This window comes from Petaurus breviceps, unplaced genomic scaffold (genome assembly GCF_028583685.1).
Source record: "Petaurus breviceps papuanus isolate PSGF00001 unplaced genomic scaffold, PetGlider_PUasm1.0 151, whole genome shotgun sequence".
In the NCBI taxonomy this organism is placed as follows: Eukaryota; Metazoa; Chordata; class Mammalia; order Diprotodontia; family Petauridae; genus Petaurus; species Petaurus breviceps.
The window spans coordinates 17,113,099-17,133,772 of NW_027185712.1; the positions used below are offsets into that span (position 1 = coordinate 17,113,099).

Here is a 20,674-nt window from a genome sequence, read left to right on the forward strand (position 1 = left end):
CTCCAGCTCATTTTACAGATGAGGAAACTGGGGTAAAGAGGGTTAAATGACTTGCCCAGGGTCACATAGCTAGTAAGTGTCTGAGGACAGATTTGAATTCAGGAATGTGAATCTTCCTGACTCCATGCCTAGTGCTCTATTCACTGCACCACCTAACTTCCCAAAGCATTATATAGATGCTAGCGATTGTTGTTGTTGTCATTATAATTATTATCTATATGGCATGATCTCCATCCTTTTCACTGGTGGTAACCCTCCTCTGGATACACTCGAACTTATGGCATATTATAGATGCCAATGGAGCAAGTCAACTGACCATTTGTTATCTGTCTTTCTTGTTACGTAACTAGTCTACTTCCTACTCCATTCACCTCTCTCTGCCTACATCATGAGGTCTCAACTCACAGTCTTCAAATGTATCTACAATCTCATCAATGTGAATATTCTCCCTCCACTGATGAAAATCAATACCTTAGAAATTCATCACAGGGAACCTTTTGCCAATCACCCCATCAGGTTTCACTATGCTAAAATACAGAACATGGGGAATAAAGCATGGTTGAACTTATCACTTGATAGACCTATGGTTTTGTTGGCATTGCTTGATTCACTTCCCTTAACAAATTCTCCTGCTGGTGGACATTCTCTTTATGCATTCTTCAAGGAAACCCAACCTCCTTTTTTTCCTTTATTAGCCTTCCATTGTCCTACACCAGAGTTAAAACCAGTCTTGGGTAAGAAGGGCTTCAACACCAGACATGAAGAACTTGGAATGGAAAAAAAATAAGGGAACTCAGTGTCCATCTTAATGAAAATACCAGTCTTGGGGCAGCTAGGTGGCACAGTGAATAGAGCACTGGCCCTGGAGTCAAGAGAACCTGAGTTCAAATCCAGCCTCAGACACTTGACACACTTACTAGCCATGTGGCTTTTGGCAAGTCACTTAACCCCAATTGCCCTCCAAAAAGCAAAAAATAAAATAAAATACTGGTCTTACTGAATTTATGAGAACATCTATGAAGATAACTATAGTATAATTAGGCAACATGCTATTCCAGGAAACCTCATGTGACTCTCAAAAGACAGATTGTTCAAAGAGCCTTTTATTCATATTTTATTAATGTATTATGAACATGTAATCCCAAAGAGAAAAGAAACAAAAAGAAAAGGACATAAAAGTGAACCAGAACAGCCCTTGAGAGAAGTCATTTGTCTTGTATTTTTCCCTTGTGGCTTAAAAAAAAAAAGATATAAACAACTACAATTCTGTTTTGTTTTACTAGCATGATACCCCTTCCTTCTCCCACACCCCAAGGCCTCTTAAAGCAAACAAATAAAAAACCATTCTGGTTCATTGAAATATATTATTTCCACAGCATTCCCAAGACATGGGGAAGATATGATTTTGGACATTTTCATTACATTGTAATTTACTGCTGCAAAACACTGGAAAGGCCATTTGATACATGATATTGTGGATGAGGGGAAATACTTTACTAGCCCTGTCAAGTATATTACCGAGGGTGCTGATATCTGTAAGGATAAAAGCCTTCTTGAATTATGAGAAGATAAAGTTCCCTTCACTTGTCCTCTGGCTACAATAAGGTTCTTCAAAGAAAAGCTCTTTTACATGTGTGTGTTTGAGAGTGCATATGTGCTTATATGTTTCAACTAAAGAATTAACATTTGCTAATATTGACAGAAGGGAATAACAATGAAAAAAATTCATGAATCAAGGTCCTGTTTAGATTTCTGTTAGAGAGTAATACAGAGTTTCCCAAAAAAGTCTTAATGTGGTCTTAAATTATTAAACTTTAAAATCATCCTTCCAAGTACAAGTTCAGGAGAGTGTGGCTGAGCAAAAGTTCATTTTTAAAAGATGGGAGAAAGAGTTAATGGAATATATTATGAGGCAATAGAAGGCAATCTTACCTTACATTAAGAAAATAATAGTGCCAGGACTAAGGGATTCTGCCCAAATGTCTTAGTGTGGTTTTAAGTTATTAAGGCTTAAAACTGCACTAAAACTTTTGGGACACCCTGTATCTAATACCTTGTTAGCTTAAGTAGGCCCTTACAGAAAAGTGTGGACTAAGTCTAATTCCTTATGGAAATCCAAACACATCATCCCACACCTGGCAGTTACTATCTGTGTGATCTTGGGCAAGTAACCGAACCTCCTAGGGTCTTAGTTTCCTCATGTGTAAAATGGAAGAGTTGGATTAGATGGTTTCTGAGAGCCCTTCTCCCTCTATCTCTATGATCATATATCATTGGTTACCAATTGTTTTAAATAAGGTAGAAGATCCTACTTAAAAGGAGTAGTCATTTAACCTCTCTGGGCCTCAATTTTCTATTCTATTAACAAAGGAGGGGGTAGGGATGGAGAAGTAAGGGGAATGAAATAGATACCTGCTTAGATCTCTTCTAGCTGTAAATTCATCATATATTAAAATGATCATTTTATTCCAAAAAGCTGTGGCCTGAATTTCATCCTTAACCATACCACATATACAGAAGCACTCTTTCTTTGTAAACACACATGGGCTGTTTCTTTGCTATAAACTATAATTTTGTGACAGTGAATTAAAGGAGAAATAGTATTTTGATTCATATTATTTAGGACAACAGTTTCTAGTCAGTGTCAGACGTAAGAAAATTATGAAATTTTAGGGTTTTTTCCCCAATACCAAATCGTTGTTCCACCTTGTAAAATTTCTTTCCTTCCTTGTTCCATTTCTTTGTAACTCTCTGAGGTAAATAGGTGGACCAGGGGATAGAATGCTAGACCTAGAGTCAGGAAGACCTGAGTTCAAATCTAGTTTCAGACACTAAGTAGCTATGTGACCCTGGGAAAGTCATTTAACCACTCACAGCCTCAATTTCCTCATCCATAAAATGAGGATAATAATATCATATACTTACCATAGTTGTTATGAGAACAAAATGAGCTATTTGGAAATAGCTTTGCAAACCTTAAAGTGTTATATAAATAAATGCTAGTTGTTGCTGTTACTATATATTATTATTTAACTCAACAGAGTTCCTACAGAAGTAATAAAAGTGCTGGGTTTGGAGTCAAAAAGACCTACGTTCAAATCTAGCCTCAGGTACTCAAGAGCTGTGTGAACCTGGACTAGTCACTTAACCTCTGTCTTTATTACTTTCCTTATCTATAAATAAATATAATAAATTTATTTTTTATATTTATTGGAAATAACGCTTTATGGGGTTATTGTGAGGATCAAATAAGATAATATTGTGCACAATGTCTGGCACATAATAGATGTTCAATAAGTCATTGTGCTTCCCCAACCCTCCTAAATCTTCCCCAAAGGATCTACTAGTAAATACTCCACAGAGAGTCCACTCATGCTGGAACCCCTCTTCAAGACCTCCTGACGTTGTGTGGAGAATGCCAGCGAAGCACATTGACTGTCCTTTGGTTATCTGTCGCTCTTGTCACATGACTGGCCCACCTCATTTTCTAATCACATGTCTCTGGCTATATCAGGAGGGTTTAACTCAAAATATTCAAGTGGCACTGTGATCCCATCATACTGAATGTCCCCTTCCTCCACTGAGGCTAATCAAAACTCAATCATACCTTCCCAACCTATGAATCTCTTGTCATGCCCTCCCAGGGGTAATCATGGTAACTGCCATGAACCGTTGATGTCCCTACCTTAAGTTTCTCTCCACTCTATTTCATTTTCCATTTAGCTATCACGGTTATCTCTCTAAAGTATAGATGTGACTATACCATTCCCCTATTCAATAAATGCCAATGGCTCCCGATTACGTCCAGGATCAACTGTAAAATCCTGTTTGGCTTTTAAAGCCTTTCATAACTTAGCTTTCCTTCTACCTTTCCAGTCATCTTACTTCCATCTTATGTCCCCCTACATACTCTGGCATTCTATCTGCTTTGCCACCCAGATCACGGCACACTGCTTGGCCCATAGTAAACTCTTAAGCTTATTGACTAGTAAGTGTATGATGTTAGATTTATGTTAACAGATTATGGCCTATTCCATAGATCTGGAGAAGAGGACATCATAACTTCAGTAAATCCAACAAATGAATTGCCATCAATGACAGCTAAGAATACTCTATATAAAATCATGTCATATGTGAAAAGCAAAGATATTTGGATGCAAAGCATTGCCTATATCCTCTGTGAAAGATATACAAAGCTAGAAAATAAACCCACGAAGGGCCTATTTGTAAGCTAGTGATGAATGCAAAGAATTCATAATTACCTGTGACCTCAAGAAGGCAAAATTTTAACAGCTAACAAAGTATATTTAAAGATAAATCTTCAGAGTGTTGGGCTTTCTGACTGGTTCCATGAACATGCAATATTAATGATGTCACCTGGCTCTTTTCTAGATACCATGGTCATAGGAACATAGTTTCATGTGGTTCTTCTTGTCAGGGATATAAAACATTTATGATCTGAGATGGTTTCTGGGCTCTTTCAGCCTCTTCAGACTAATTTTTCTTGGTTAAACTTCTCTATTTGCATGGGTTAAATTTCTTTAAGAAATAGTAATTATGTTAATGTCTTTCACTTTTACCCATTTCCCATCTTTTTGAGTCGGCAGATAAGCTGAGGGGGTGGAGGTGTCTGCTGTGATCCCACCCAGAACTTTCTTTAATTCTTTTCAGTTGTATCCAATATATTTACTTTCACAACTTTGTTCCAACCCTCTAATGATCTGACTATCTGTAGATAGCCAGTACTGAAACAACTCCCACATCTGTAACCAGCTGTTTCCTCTCTTTATAACATGAGAGGCAATATGGTATAGTGAATAGAGAGTTGACCTTGAAGCAAAGAAGATCATGGGTCCTACACTGGACCCATGATTGTATAACTCTGGGCAAGTCACTTAACATTTTAGAGTGCCGGGTAACTCTCTAGGACTACATGTTGTGGAGAGGCCATCACCAGTCACCTTAACTTCTATCTTGCCACTGGAGTCCAATGACTCTGGAAGAAACACTGAGGCTGATGACTTTGCACAGCTCTACCTCACTTAAGTACAATTCACTCACAAGTCAAGACATCACTTTCATGATGTCATTGTTTCTCTTCAAGAACAAAAAAAGAATGTGTTGTAAAAGAAGTGCTAACTTTTGTTGGTAGAAGGTGTTTTTTTTTCATCTGGGACTTCCCTGTGCCATTGAAATCACAAGTCTAGTTCCTATCCCTAAAATATAGCCAATTCCATTTTTTATGGAATCATTAAATATTTGTCATATCAGGTACTTTCCGCCTCTGTTCTTTAAGGAAGTAGTCAAAGTGATAAGGGATGGCTTTGTGATAAGGGATGGCTCTCTGGGAAAGAGAGAGGATAGAGAAATCTAAATGGCATAAATATGAAACATATCAAGAAAATCAATTAAAAAAAAGAAAGTAATCAGGGTGTATAGGTATAAGGTTCCTAGTTAGTGTGCAAGTCTTTATCCTCTTTTATTTCTTGATTCCAAATTGTATTTTCCAATATACTTTTGTCAATTTTGTGGGTGTCCACCTTTATACTGAAAATGCTGAATAGCAAGGTAAATGTTGGCTTAGTCTAGAGAGTATCCAGGAAAGGGCAAACAGGATGGTGAAAGACTTCAGTTTCATGTCGTACAGAGATGGATTGAAGGAAATGGATATGTTTATTCTGCTGAAGAAAGGAGCATGATAGGTGTCTTCCTGTATTTGAAAGGCTATAATTGGAAGAAGGATAAGAATTGGTTTCTTTGACCCTGGGAGAGCAGAATTCGAATCATTACATGAAAGTTAGAAAGAGGCAAGTTTAATCTTGCTATTAGAAGTACCTCCTAGCAATTAGAGCTATCCAGAATTGCAAAGGGCTGCCCCAAGAGCTAGCAGGTACTCCTTAATTGGAGGATTTCAACCAGAGGCTGCGTGAATACTTATTAGATATGTTGTAGATCAGGTTCTGTTTTAGGTATGTGTTGAACTAGATGTTAATGAGTTTTCTTTTAACTCTGAAATATAATTCTGTGGCCAAGCTCTTCATAGAATTTCTTAGCTTCTTAATCTGCTGTAGCAGATGTCATCACAAAAAGCTACAAGTGTCTTCCTGGTGGTCTATCACATGTGCTTATTCTTAGAACTACAAGGCAAGATGTCCAAATATCTCATAAAATGGCATTTCTTGTAGCTCTGGGGCACATGATGATGAAAGCAACTCTACTTAATTAACATCCCCCCAAAAGGATCTGCTAAACATCTTTCAATTAGCAGCTACTTCTTTATTTATTTCTATTCAACAAGCATCTATTAGACATCTGCTTTGTTCAAAGCATATTGCTAGGCACCAGAATTGCACAAAAAAAAAAACAGAAAGAGCACAAAAGAAACAATTTCTATTATTTTTTCCCCATTTTTCAAATGCTTTATTAACTTCTCATTTACATCATTCATTTCTGCCAGATTATGAGTTACAAATTTTCTCCCCGTTTTTCCCCTACCCACCACCCCAAAATAGCAGTCCTACAGGATATCCCCTCCTCCAATCTGCTCTCTCCCATATTTTCTCCCATACCCTTTTCGACTTTTCCAGTAGGGCACAGTGGATCTCTATGCCCCAGTGCCTGTATATCTTATTTCCCAGTTACATGGGAAATGTAACTTACTGGGAAGATAAGCAGTTCAGTATAGGTTGTACATGTGTAGCTAATGCAAAACAATAACAGAGTAGATATATTGTAAAAGACTAACTATATTTCCCTCCCTCCTATCCCACCTCCCACTTGTTCTATTCTCTACTTTGATCCCATCCCTTTTCAAAAGTGGATGCTTCCAACTTCCCTCCCCCCCAGCCTGCCCTCCCTTCCATCATCCCCCCTCTCATCCCCTTCCCCCCCCTACTCTCCTGTAGGGTGAGATACCCTATTTAGTGTGTATTTCATTCCCTCCCCAAGTCAAATTCAATGAGAATAAGGTTGACCCATTCCCTTTTGCCTTCCTGTTCTTCCCCTCCATTGTAACCATTTTCCCTTGCCTCTTTTTTATGAGATAGTTTACCCCATTCTGTCTCTCCCCCTCTCCTCTCATTATATTCCTCTCTCACCTCTTAATTTCACCTTTTAAGTATCACCCCTTCCTGTTAAATTGGTCCTGTGCCCTCTATCTATGTATACCTGTAAACATATATACACACATTCACATATGTATTCATATGCCCATATACCCTCATATATAGTCATATATATATATATATATTTCTATTCCCTTCAATTATTTTCATACTGACAAAAGTTTCATCAGTTACAATGATTGTTTTTCCATATAGGAATGTTAATAGTTAAACTTTGATAAGTTCCTTATGATTTCTTTTCCCTGTTTACCTTCTCATGATTCTCTTTCTTCTTGTATCTGAATGTCAAATTTTCTATTCAACTCTGGTTTTTTCATCAAGAATGCTTGAAAATCCTCTATTCCACTGAATGACCATATTTTCCCCTGAAACATGATACTCTGTTTTGCTGGGTAGGTGACTCTTGTTTTTAATCCCAGCTCCTTTGCCCTCCGGAATATCATATCCCAAGCCCTTCCATCCCTCAGTGTAGAAGCTGCCAGATCCTGGGTTATCCTGATTGTGTTTCCACAATATTCAAATTGTTTCTTCCTGGCTGCTTGTAACATTCTCTCCTTAATCTGGGAATTCCGGAACCTGGCTCTAATATTCCTAGGAGTTTTCTTTTAGGGATCTTTTTCAGGGGGTGATTGGTGGATTCTTTCAACCTCTATTTTGCCCTCTGGTTCCAAAACATCAGGGCAGTTTTCTTTGAGAACTTCCGGGAGGATGATTTCTAGGTTCTTACTTTGATCATGGCTTTCAGGTAGTCCAATAATTTTTAAATTGTCTCTGGAGATATTTCACATTGCCTTCTATTCTTTCATTTGTTTGGATCTGTTTAACAGCATCTTGATTTCTCATAAAGTCATTAGCTTCCATTTGCTCCAGTCTAATTCTGAAGCAATGATTCTCCTCATTGAGCTTTTGAGATTCTTTTTCCATCTGGCAAATTTGGCTTTTTAAAGCATACCTCTCCTCATTGCCTTTTTGAGCCTCTTTTGCCATTTGAGTTAGTCTGTTTTTTAAGGTATTATTTTCCTCAGTCGGGCTGTTGACTCTCATTTCATAATTTTCTTGCATTGTTCTCATTTCTCTTCCCAATTTTTCCTCCACTTCTCTTATCTGCTTCTTAAGGTCCTCTATGGCCTGTAACCAGCTTGTATTTTCCTTTGAAGCTTTTGGTGCAGGAGTTCTGACTTCACTGTCTTCCTCCTGTTCCATGCTTTGCTCCTTTTTGTCCCCAAAATAGGAGTCTAATGTTGGAATCTTCTGTCTGCTTTGTTTCCTTTGCCTGGTCATGTCACCCCTCAGTCACTTGACCCCTGGGCTTTTTGCCACAGTAGGACTCTACCACCAGACAGGGGAGCTTTCATCCCAAACACTGAGGTTTTCTCAGCTGCCAGAGGTATTATATGGGTGCCCTCTCTGAGGCCACCACACGCTCTGGCAAGCTGGGCACATGCCCCAGGACCTCTACCCTAGACTGCAATCCAGATCCAAGCAGGTTAAAGCAAGAGTGATTACCCCTCAGACTGGTTGCTTGTTCCCCCTATACTCTGCAGGCCAGGAGCTGAAGCTGCCATGTGGCACTGGCTCTGCTGGTGTCTCAGCAGCTTCTCGCCCCAGGGGCAAAAACCACACACTCACACTTATTGGGTCCCAAAGTCCACACTGCACTGACCTCTCACTTTGTCCTTCGCATCTATGTGTTGATAATTCTGGAAACGGCCATAGCTGCTGCTGATCTGGAGTCCCTCCAGCCAGCAGCTGGTCAGGCCTGCCTGCCATGCTGTCCTCAGCAGGAGGTTAGCTTCTCTTTGTCATTTTGTGGGTTCTGCAGCTCCAAAGTTTGTTAAGAGTCCCCTTTATACATGGATTGGGGAAGGTGGAAGCCGGAGCCGCTTGGAGGTCGTGCTTCTACTCTGCCATCTTGACTCCACCCCCCCCCAACAATTTCTTTTCTTTATGAATTTGCAAGCAAGATAGACTAAAATAGAGTTGATCCTGTCCTGAATACTTAAGTATTTGAGTAGACCTGTTATCTCCCCAATCAGAATGTAGAATGTAGATCTCACCCTATCCATACATACCCATCCAGTGGAGCTCATATCCTACCATAAGTTTGCTATTTATCATGGTAGAGTCCTTCTTCAATGCCCTTAATAAACTTTCAGATATTTATTATTAGAATTCTTGGTCCAACCATTCTAGAAAGCAATGTGGAGCTATACACAAAAATGCCTAACTTGTCCATAACATTTGACCATGTGGGACCACTACCTATAACAGAGAGATCAAAGACTTAGGCAAAGGATCTATTAGGACAAAATTATTTATAGGAGGTCTTTTTGTTGTATCAAAGAACTAGAAACAAAGTGACTGCCCATCAAATAGAAAATGCCTGAACAAATCTCATATAGGAATTTAATGGAGCATTACATTAGAAATAACGAATGAATGAATCAGAGAAACTGGCCTGGGAATACTTTTGTGATCTGATGCCGAGTTAAGTGAGAAAGACCAAGAGAGTAATTTATAGAGTGAACAAAATAATAATGTAAAGGAAAACAGCTTTGAAAGTCTTTAAAACTTTGATCACTGTAGAGATGAATCATGACTTTACAAGATTGATGATGAGATGTCTCCTAGCTATTAGCAGGGAGTTGATGGAAAAGAGGTGCAGAATGAGGCACACATTTTCAGACATAGAAAGTATGCTTATTTGTTTTATTTAATTGTATCTATTTGTTACAAGGAGAGTCTTCTTATTGGTGGGGAGGGATATGAATGGTGATAGAAATTTTTTTTAAAAAGCAAAGAACTTCAATGAAATATTTTAAAATACACAAAAGAACGAAGAAGGAAACTCACAGGGGACAGAGAAGTAGGTTAGCTTTGTTACTTCCTGATTAAATGTAATATGTGCTTGAAAAAAACTAATGAAAGTTCCCATTTTCATATATTCATTCTTTTCTGTTTTTTTGTATATTAAAATGATCATGTTTGTTAATTAATTAATTAATTTTTTTTAAAGCAATTGGGGTTAAGTAACTTGCTCAAGGTTACACGGCCAGTTATTTTTTGTGTGGGTGCCAAGTATCTGAGGCCAGAACCGATCCCAGGTCTCCCAATGCCAAGGCTGGCACTCTTACTCACTGCGCCACCTGGCTGCCCCCATATTTGTTAATTTAAAAATATAACATTTTTAAACACTATGTTCCAGGCACTGTGCTAAGTGTGGAAGATAACAAAAATAACAATAGCCCCTGCCCTCAAGAAGCTTTAATTCTAATTGTGGAAGACAACACATCAAAGGGAATTAAAAACAGGGAACAGATAAGGTACTTGGTGCGGGGGCATGGTGCTGAACTCTGGAAAGTAAGGAACAAAAGCAGGAGGGGAATGAATGCTGGTCTACCTGGAACTCTGCTCACAATGGAGGCCCCAAGAACTCACAAATAGGAGAAAGGGGCCCACCTTATGAAGGGATATTCCCAAACACGGAGGCTCCAGGCACTAAAGGAGATACCAGGGTGAAACTGTAGCTGAAGCATCATGTTGAAGTCCAGAAAGTCAGAAGCAGAGCTGGGAAAACAAGAAAAAAAAATTCAAGTAGCATTCCCTAATCTAGCATTACAAACCTAGACAGATTTTAGTCAATTGGCATAGAGCCCCTGATTGCTAGTCTGTGTGCTTTTGCAGATAGGGCTAAATTGACACAATACTACTTGCCTTATCACTTATTGTTTTTCATTTGAGTAGCCAAGTGCCTCCAAACTACTGCTTTTGCTTAACATCCATTCTGAGTCATGTACAGCTAATTTCCCCCAGCTGGCGACAGTCACCATATGTGGTCCTTGGATACGGATAGCCTCCCTTCCTGCATGCACAGCTGCTGCCCTGAGACAAGCATTTTTTTCAGAGAAGCTGAACTTAAGTGGGTGGGGATAGAGTGGAGGAATTCCGCTCACTTCTCAAGTGTTCTGTCTTGACTAGATACTCTAAGGGACTTTTTATCATTTATAAAAGGACATCCAAATATTATCAAATTGATGTTGATGTACTTAGTTTTGGTTTTTTGTTTCTTTTTTAAAATCTTCCTTTCAAGCTGCATTCAATGTTGGATATTTTTAGGTTTTCACAGGTATTGATCTTAAGAAAAACCGCATCATAATCTCATAACAAAAGAACCCCTAAAAGTAGCAAAATGGATTTTGGGAAAGTGTCCAATGAAATGTTTGTTTCCAATGAAGGAAGTGGTGATAAGGGAGTTAGGGAGACATGATAGTATTGTAGTTGGATTAAATGTGAAGGTCTGGACATGTTTTCACTCTCAATTCCATTTCTAACTGGTATCTTATTCCTGTTCAGTGTGTACCCCACACATTTTCCTGACAAAGAATAGAAGCAAATTATTTGAGTTAAATTTGAAACTAAAAAGCCATTGGAGTTTGAAAATCATTACCATATTGAGTAGTAATGTTTGTAAAATTAAAGAGGATCCTGGAAGAATTAGGATAATAAAACATAACACTTCTTTAAAATTTTACTGTAAATTACTAAAAAATTACTGTAAAAAATTTACCTACTCACCATACAGGTTGACTGGCATATACTCTGAAGGATTTGTTTTATCTGTAGCTAACCTGTCTTCTGCACTGAATTTTGAATGCAACAGGAACAATCAATCAAAACCATTTATTAAGCACGTGTGTGTGAAGAGTTATGCCAGATACTGGATAGAAAGACAAAAACGAAACAGTTCCTCCCCCTCAATTCTGTCAAGAAGTCCTAGTGGTGGGGTGGCTAGGTGGCGCAGTGAGTAGAGCACTGGCCCTGGAGTCAGGAGGACCTGAGTTCGTATCCAGCCTCAGACACTAAACACAAAAAAAACTAGCCATGTGACCTCGGGTAAGTCGCTTAGCCCCAATTGCCCTCCAAAAAGCAAAAAAAAAAAAAAAAAAAGACGTCCTAGTGGTAAAAATTCACCTGCAAAGGACTTTTAAAATACTTTCTAAAAAATATTTCAACAGTTGCTCATAACTTGGTACATGTGATAAGCTCTCAAAATGTTAGCTGAATTAGGTTGTAGGACTGGAATCAAGCTTTAAGAAACTGAAAATGCCTGGTTCATTCTCAAGATGTTGTTGAACAGAACTATAAGCCATAGAAAGAACTTCAGGGGCATGAAAGACCATCATGTAATTATGCAACTCTTCCAAAATATTCTCCTAATAAAAGAGGGTGAGAAAGTAACTGCTAAAGAAAAACCAACAAAACTATTTTTTTTTAATATAAGCAAGGGAGTAGGGTAGAAATAAATTCTAGTCCTTAAGAGATTTCAGTCAGCTTTTGTATGAGTGGCAAACCTTGTAAATATCTGCTGGAATGTAATCAGCACTAGGTCCTTTGCCACATGAGAAGAGCCTAATGACATTCAAAACCCCTCCTTCATTTGGAAGTTTGACTAGAGAGGCATTGACTTCAACCTGAGGTGTATGGTCAATGACTTCAGCACTGGTTGATGATGGTCTGTTGAGAACACTAAGGAAGTGTTCTGCCCATCCCTCCAGGATCCATCCTTATCACAGATCAGTGTGGCTCTGTCAGTGCTGAGAATTCAACCAATTCCATTTGAATCATCTCCAGAAGATTCTGAAGATCATCTGCCAAGATAAGATGCTGGCACTGAGGTCATTTCTCAAGCTAGAGTGCCAGGCATTCAAACTCTACTGCAGAGAACACAATTCCGATTGGATAGCCACGTTATTCAAATGCCAAATACATGGTTGCCTAGAAGGCTATTTTACAGAGAACTCACACAAGGCAAGCACTCACATGGAGGTCAGATGAAATGCTACAAGGACACTCTCAATGTCTCTCTGAAGAACTTTGGAATAGATTGTGAGAGAGGACCACCCAGCATGGTAGGTCCACATCAAAGAAGGCACTATGCTCTAAGAGCAAAACAGAATTTCAGTAACTCAAAAGAAATGTGAGACATGCAAATGTAGAAACATCTCCCTCCCAAATTGTCACACAGACTATTTGTGCCCAACCTGTGGTAGAACTTCCCAGGCTAATATTGTTCTGATCAGTCACGAGCTGGACACACTGTACACTGACCCAGACATCATGATGTCATTTTGGTCCTCCTCAAGCACAAAGGACAACAGAGTCCTTAGAAGCAAATAATTATCTAATCAGGGTGAATTTAACCATCAACAAAATAAATGTTTGTCGAATGAGGGAATTGTAAATTATAGAATCACAGAAAGTTGAAGACTGGAAAAGATTTTGGGGGTCATCTTCCAACTTCTTAATTTATAGGGAAGGAAAGTAAGGTTTCAAGAGGTTCAGTGACCTACCCAAAGTCACACAACTAGTGAAAAACAAAGCTAGGATTAGAATATCCAACAGTCTTGGATTCGGGGTAGTCTTCTGACTCCGAGGCCGGTATTTGTTCCATTTTACAACATACTACCTTTCCTTAAATTTGGAAATATATGGCTTGAGCAAATATTTACTTTTTGTAGATAGCGCCAATCAACTGCAATTGTATTTAACTTATTTTTCAGTTTAAAAAAATTAGAAAATGTTATGACTTCAGAAGTATTGCTGATGATGAAGTATTTTACCAGAGACGATGAGCTAGAGGGGCAGAATGAGACATACATTTTCAGGCATGGCTATTATGTTGATTTGAAGTGTATGGCTATACTTATTTATTATAGTGAGGGGTTCTGGGTAAGGATGAGAACTAAATTAGTGGAAAGTGATAGGGATACAAAAAAAAAAAGAAAGGAGATTAATAAAACAAAAAAACACATAGCAAAAATAAAAAAGAGGTTCAGAAAGGAACATGGGGCAATTTTTATTAAAGGTTAAATGTAATATATGCTTTAAAATATATACATGATATTTTATATATGTAAATTTATAAATTTAAAATTTAAACTCAAAATTTAAAAATCCTCTTTTTATTATTTATTGGAAATTTTGTATTGGTGATTGATAATAAAAAGAAAACTTTAAATGAAATTTCAAAGTGATTACTAACATCACTTTTCTCATTCCAGAATTCTGCACCTCAGTCCATTCACAGCATTCTGATTCTGGTGGATAAAGAATCAGCATTCAGACCTGACAAGGATACAACAGTGCAGGTAAAATTAAGAAGTGGTTTAAAATTTTTAGCACTGTGCATAAACTCAAAATAATATGTAATGTTCAGATATTTGTATGTGCTGAGAAAAATAAGGTACATAGTAAAAAAAAAAAAGATTCTGAAAATTTAGCTTTTTTGTTTCTTCAAAAGAGATCCCACTTAATTCTAATGCTTCCTCTCTGTTATTGTTTTTGTTTTTTACTTATCATGTATATTGCTGTTTGTACATATTTGTTTTCTTCCCTTTTGGGTTGTAAGCTCCTTGAGGGCAGGGACTATCTTTTGTCTCTTTTTGTCTCCCCCAGCACTTAGCACACAGTGCCTGGCACTTAGTAGGCACTTAATAAATTTTTATTGACTAAGAAATGGACCCAACTTTTCTCAAAAATAATTTTATTTATCTTGTATTTTAAATATAATCTTTCTCTTTCCATTAAGACAAGCTTGAGGGTATTTTCCAGTTGTTATGGTAAAAAGTGGGAATTGATATTCATTTAATCTTCACTTTGACATTAGATGCAGTTTAGGGGACAAAAACACACCTTATATTAAAATACAGACAGGTGATTTAAGCTTGAACAGGGTAAATGAGAAGCAGACATAACCACCTGATTAAATCGACTAAACTCAAATTCTTCTTGTCCTTCTTGAATTAAAATCCAAGTGATTTTAGAAAGAAAATTGTGAAGATCATTTATGTATCATTCAAGTTACTCAGTGAAAAGAATCCTACTTTTTCTTATTCAAATTGTTCATAATTAGTATAGGAAGGAACAAAATCTTCAAATAATAGTTTATATTTATTTAAAGCAAAAGAAGTCAAGAGTATAGGAATTTTTGTTTTGTTGTACCTTTTTTGTCTTCATCAATTTACTGAATTATTAGAATATTAGAGCCTAATTGTAATAATTTTATAAGTTCTGGAAATTAGTCTAAGGAGATGTGTGCATGTGACACCAAATAAACTATTTGAAAAGTGAACATTTTCATCAATCAATAGGCGACTTCATCTTATTCTATACCACAATATGCCATGACCTACGTAACTCACAGGCATCATGTCATTACAGACTTGGTAGCAATGCCAATGTTATATCCACCTGGAAGCTTTGCTCTTCTCTAGACTCAGAACCAAGCCTTGCCTCAGACAGAGACCACATGAGGAAGTCTTGTGAATGAGTATGAGTATGAGAAGTTTATACCATATGAGACTGAAATGAGAATACCACATGTTGGTCTTACTGCTCATCATTGTCTAGACCTCAGTGTCCCAGCTCCCCCGTGGCTAGATTCCCTGTCATATTCCCCAGGGTCAATGTCTTCATCATCTGTTTTTGTTTCCCTTATACTAACTGCATGCCTCCTCAGACCTCTAGAAGTTTCCTGTAAATGGAGACTTTCATTGATAATCTACCTTACCTTAGATAGACAGCTTATATCTTACATTCTGTTTAGACTTTGATCAACAGTGTATATAGATCAATGGTCTTTTCTTCATTGGCCCAATACTCCTTTTCTGGTATATTTTTGGGGCTCATTTTTCCTCGTGACCTTCTCTAGAATAATACACTTCATCTGGGCTATCTGGTTTTACCCACTTTCTAGGTCTACCTAGACTTCTGGTGCTGGTCTTCCCCAATCAAGCCAACACTACTCAAGTCCCAATTATAACAAAGTCATTTGATTGATTTTTTTTCACCAAGTTGTATTGAATGATTGTTTTTGTCATCATGCATATATGGCAAAGTTAGATCATATATAGTACAGAAAAACTGGGAAATAGAATTGACTCCAAGTTGAATGGTAGCATACCTTCCCTATCATTGCAGTCATTTTTCCCATCTGGTATGCTGGAATATGTGGGTGCCTGGCAAAACAATGGCTCCATAGCCAGATATTTGTAATAGTAACAGCTGCTCAGCAGTCAAAGGCAGTGCTCAGTTGCTGTTGCTAAGAGGGGCTCAGTGGTCTTTACTACTTTTTAGCCACAGCCCACCAGCCCCAGAAAGAACAAGGCACCATACTGGTACATCGAGTGAATAGCACGTTCCCACATTGACACTTCTGTAGTATTTGTGAAGGAGGAACAGGCATCCTAATTTAAAGATATAGCTGCCATTGCTGTCTCCCCGACATTGTGATGGGATTAGAAGTGGTTAAGAGCATAGTGGTCCATGGTGGATCAAAGTCACAAAGTCCTGTCTTTCAGAGTTCTTTTTGGCTTCCACCTCACCTAATCTCTTCCTGGGCCATGCTGGGCCTCTACACCTTCTCTTCACACCTTCTTTCTCCCCTTTCTCAATTCCTGCCACTGAATTGGGGAGGAGATTCCACCAAAATGTTCCCAAGTATCACAGCAACAGAGGTAGTGAGGAATGCCCAGACCCTGGCCCCATCCAAAGTGGAAATATTATGGAAGACCTTTCCTCTTCTATATTCTTCTCTTTTTCCTTTTCTCATTTATATTTTCCCTTTTATTTATTTCTTTCTTTCTCTTTTACCTTAAATTCCTTCTTCCTTTCTTCCCCCCTTTTTCTCTATCCTTCTCTTCCTTTCCCTAATGCTTCATGTTCATCTGTTCCACTCTTGTCTCATCTCTCCTTTTGGTTCTAGAGTATCTCTTGCCTCCTCTGCTCCACCTGTCATTTTCTTTTTTCTTTTCCTTCCTCTTTTCTTGCCACTTCTTCTGTCCCCTTTGTTTTACCTCCCCTTTCTCTCTTTTCTTTTCTCTCTCTCTCTCTTTCTTTCTTTTTCCTTTCGCTCTCTCCCTTCTCATCTCCTTCACTTCTCTGTTCCTGTTTTTCCTTCTTCCTCCATATACTTCTTCTCCTCCTTTCTGTCTTCATTGCTGTATTCCAATTCATATAATATTCAAAGGTTTACTCTGACCCTATCACTAGGAAACAAAACTTCAGCCAATTATTTCCAGGCTTCTAACCCTCAATCTCCGAGCATTCTATGATGCAGGAAATTTAGAATTCCAAAGGTACTCTGCAGAACTCAAGTATTAGGAAGTAATGCAGAGGGTGACATTCTCCACTATTTCTTGAATCCCTGAGAGCAAAACCAGGGCAGGCAATTAAACTATGAGCTATGCCATGGGTCCCATAGGAACATGGAATGATTAATGCCACACAATAAAGCAATATAGAACTGAAAGCTGTGCCTGGATCTTCTCAAACCCAGGGCCTTTGAATGGCAGCAAGCTTCTCGGGTATAACCTATTTATTCTCTAGAGTGTTTGAGAAAGCAGGAAAAAGCCCATTCCTCACAGGATTCCCTTCTCCCCAATAGCTGGATTCATGCCAATAATAAAGATCTTTAAACAACTTTTCCTCAGCAGTGTGAGGTTCTGACCTCCCTGAAAGCCCTGCATAAGCTCATTGACAGCACGCAGCTGACGGCAGAGTTTGATGGAAACTTTCCCTACAACCACAGTGACTGGATCCGTTTCCGAAGGGTAAGTTAGGCATAATAGCTCAGTGCTCCCTTCCCCTGTTTTTCCTTTCTGAGTGTATACATAGCTCTATTGTTCTGCCCATTATTTTATAGAGTTGTTTATTCATTCATTCATTCATACAGCAAGCATTATTAAGTATCTACTATGTGCCAAACATGTTAGGTACTAGAGATACAAAGACATGGCAGCCATTAAAGGACTTACATTGTGAGGAAAATGTTTTGCCAAACCTTAGAGTTCTTTGTAAATGTGAATTCTTATTCTTGTTATCATGCATTCAAATAAGTATACTACAAGGGGAAATGGAGGTAGCATGCCACAATGTAGAGAGCAAGGAAGGAAGATGAGTTTAAGTGTTAACTCAACTTAAAACAGCTGATGTATTACTAGCTGTGTGACTCTGGGTGGGTCACTCAATGTTCTAGATAACTCTGGAAGACTGTAAGTAGCAGAGGAGGTGTCAGCCTTAATTGGCAGTCAGAAAGTCTTTTTCTGGGAATTCCCTATACCAGTGAAATCATAGGGACGATTCCTAACCCTAACTCTAATGAGGTGGAATGTGGTAAGCAAAAGAGATACACAATCTAAGTCCCATAAGAAAATAGGAGGAAGAAATCACCCTTATCCAAGGGGAGTCAGGCACCAACCCTCTAGATTCTGTCTCTGCAATATCTGTCACATCTGACCTTTTTTCTCTAATTACGCATCTATCACTGAGAGGATGGGGGACAGTCAACATGATTGCAACCTTATAGTATTTACAGGAAAGTCACATAGAAAGATAGATGCTTTATTGTGGCAGAGGGGCTTATGTAGCTCAATTAAACTCTGAGCTATGCCATGCAGGGTTACCCAAGACTGACAGGTCATGGTGGAGAGTTCTAACAAAAGGCAATCTACTGGAGAAGAAAATGGCAAACCACTCCTGTATTTCTGCCAAGAAAATCCCATGGACAGTATTTAAATGATAAAAGCTATGACATTGGAAGATGAGCCCCTCAGGTCAGAAGAGAGCCTGATGTGCTCTGGTCCAGAGGGTCATGAAGAATCAGACATGACTGAATAACAAACAACAACTAGGAACAGGGATTTGATGGTTCTGTTTGTTTCCAGAGGGCAAGACCAAGACCAATGAATAAAAGTCACAGAGAGAGAGATAAAGAAATGACATAAAGAAAATCTTCCCAATAATATTCAGAGAAGGAATGGACTACCTTGGGAGAGACTGAGTTACCAATCATAGGGTTTATTGACCATAAGCTGAATGAACACTTGGAGATGATGTGGAGGGAACTCTTCATCAAATTTAGCTTAGATTGTCTCTGGAGTCCTGAGATTTTGTGATTTTGTGTGATGTAGAAATGGCCTTGGAGTCAAGAAAGCTTGGTTCAAGCCCTACCTCTGACATACTAGCTGTGTGTCCCTGGCCATCTGTAGCAGCAAGCACCCCAAGCGTCCTCAGGGTTTGCTGCTAATACAGGTTCTTGGATCTGCTTTGATAAAGGAAAGCAACTCAAAATGGGTTAACAAGCTTATTTTAATCAGTCAGACATGTATCGTTTACCTTGTTCAGGGGAAAAAGGTCAGCACCCCGAACTTCAAAGTATACAGGCAGAATTATCAAGACAGAAACAGATCAAGTAGACAGCTTTCCAAACTGTCCAGCCATTACATCCATACCCAATCAACATCTGGGTTTTTCAAAGCCAGGGTACTCTCAACAATGGCTTACCAGAATTCAGATCAAATCACAGAACACTTCTCAAAGTGAGTCCCAAAACAAAGCTACACATCAGGGCTTATGTAGCCTTCTCCTGGCTCAGAGAATGTAATAACCTTATTGACTCACTGGCCAAACAAGAAGTATCTACTGAAAAACAAGCCTCCCTCCCCAGGCTTCAGGTGCATTTTAGCCTAGGGGCAGGGAAGATCTTCCAAATTTGCGTTCCCATTACACCATCACTTAACCTCTCAGTAACTCAGGTAACTAAAACTGCAAGTTGGTGGGAGCATACTAATCTATAGTAGTAGGGGAAGTTCCCTATCAGGAACATCCTACAATGAAAAAATCGTATGTCCACTTGAAAAAGGAAAAAAATATGTAACCTATCTCTTTCTTATCTTATAAACTCCATAAAGTAGGTCGTGATGACATATTAGCTATACTCCATCACTGTGTCTTTGTATCTCTCCCAGTGCTAAGTACAAATGTTCTTGCAGACAGTCGATATTTAGTATTTGTCAAATTGATTTGATTTGAACTGATAATGACACTTTAACCTTATGAACAAAGCCCAGACTATTCATTTGAAATCTCATCTCTTACTTTCCATCTCTTCCTCCTCACAAAACATGGCAGAAACTGGAACCATTTGCTACAAACTGCAAAGAAGCCATTACTTTTCTACAGAATTCTGTCTGTTCCCTGAACACAAACAGGACTCTAAGTACAGTGCAAGTAAGTGGTTGTTTATTTTATTTAGAAAGATGATAAGCTTTTGGTTCTAAAAGCAAAGAGACATGTTCATTAAAATAGAGGCTCTTGGGTAACGGGATAGCTTTGAAACCAGAAACAGGATGTTCAGCCTTTAGTTCCCTTGCTAACCTGTGGCAATTGTCTTCAACATTGGTTTGATTTGTGAATGTCTCAAATGGTGGAACAATTTCTGCAAGAAACTTACTGCATCTGTTTCTGCCACTTAGTCTACCTCTTCCCACTCACTGCCCCCATGAAAGTAAACCTTCCCAAAAAGAAGGCTCTATTTTTGAAGATGTGTCAAGGAAACACATCTTTCTTGGGAGATAGAACCCATATTGTCCTCCCTTATCATATCACTTATGATGAGACCAGGAACTTTCCCTCCTTACCTGTTTTCTGATAAGAATACATACTCCCCCAACTCCAAAGCACTGATCAGGGCTTCTTACACATGAGTCTGG

At 38.5% G+C, this 20,674-nt stretch overlaps 1 protein-coding gene across 3 annotated transcripts in view; it reads left to right on the top strand.

Annotated features, from left to right (window-relative positions):
- PLEKHG4B (pleckstrin homology and RhoGEF domain containing G4B) overlaps positions 1 to 20,674 on the top strand; it is a 210,556-nt gene that overhangs the window by 136,351 nt on the left and 53,531 nt on the right. For 2 of the 3 annotated variants that reach the window (XM_069075981.1, XM_069075984.1), the window contains exons 7-9: positions 14,186 to 14,272; positions 17,615 to 17,734; positions 20,094 to 20,192. In XM_069075981.1, the coding sequence (XP_068932082.1) occupies positions 14,186 to 14,272; positions 17,615 to 17,734; positions 20,094 to 20,192 (306 nt within the window). The remainder of the gene's footprint in view (positions 1 to 14,185; positions 14,273 to 17,614; positions 17,735 to 20,093; positions 20,193 to 20,674) is intronic. The other variant, XM_069075982.1, reaches the window with a different exon arrangement.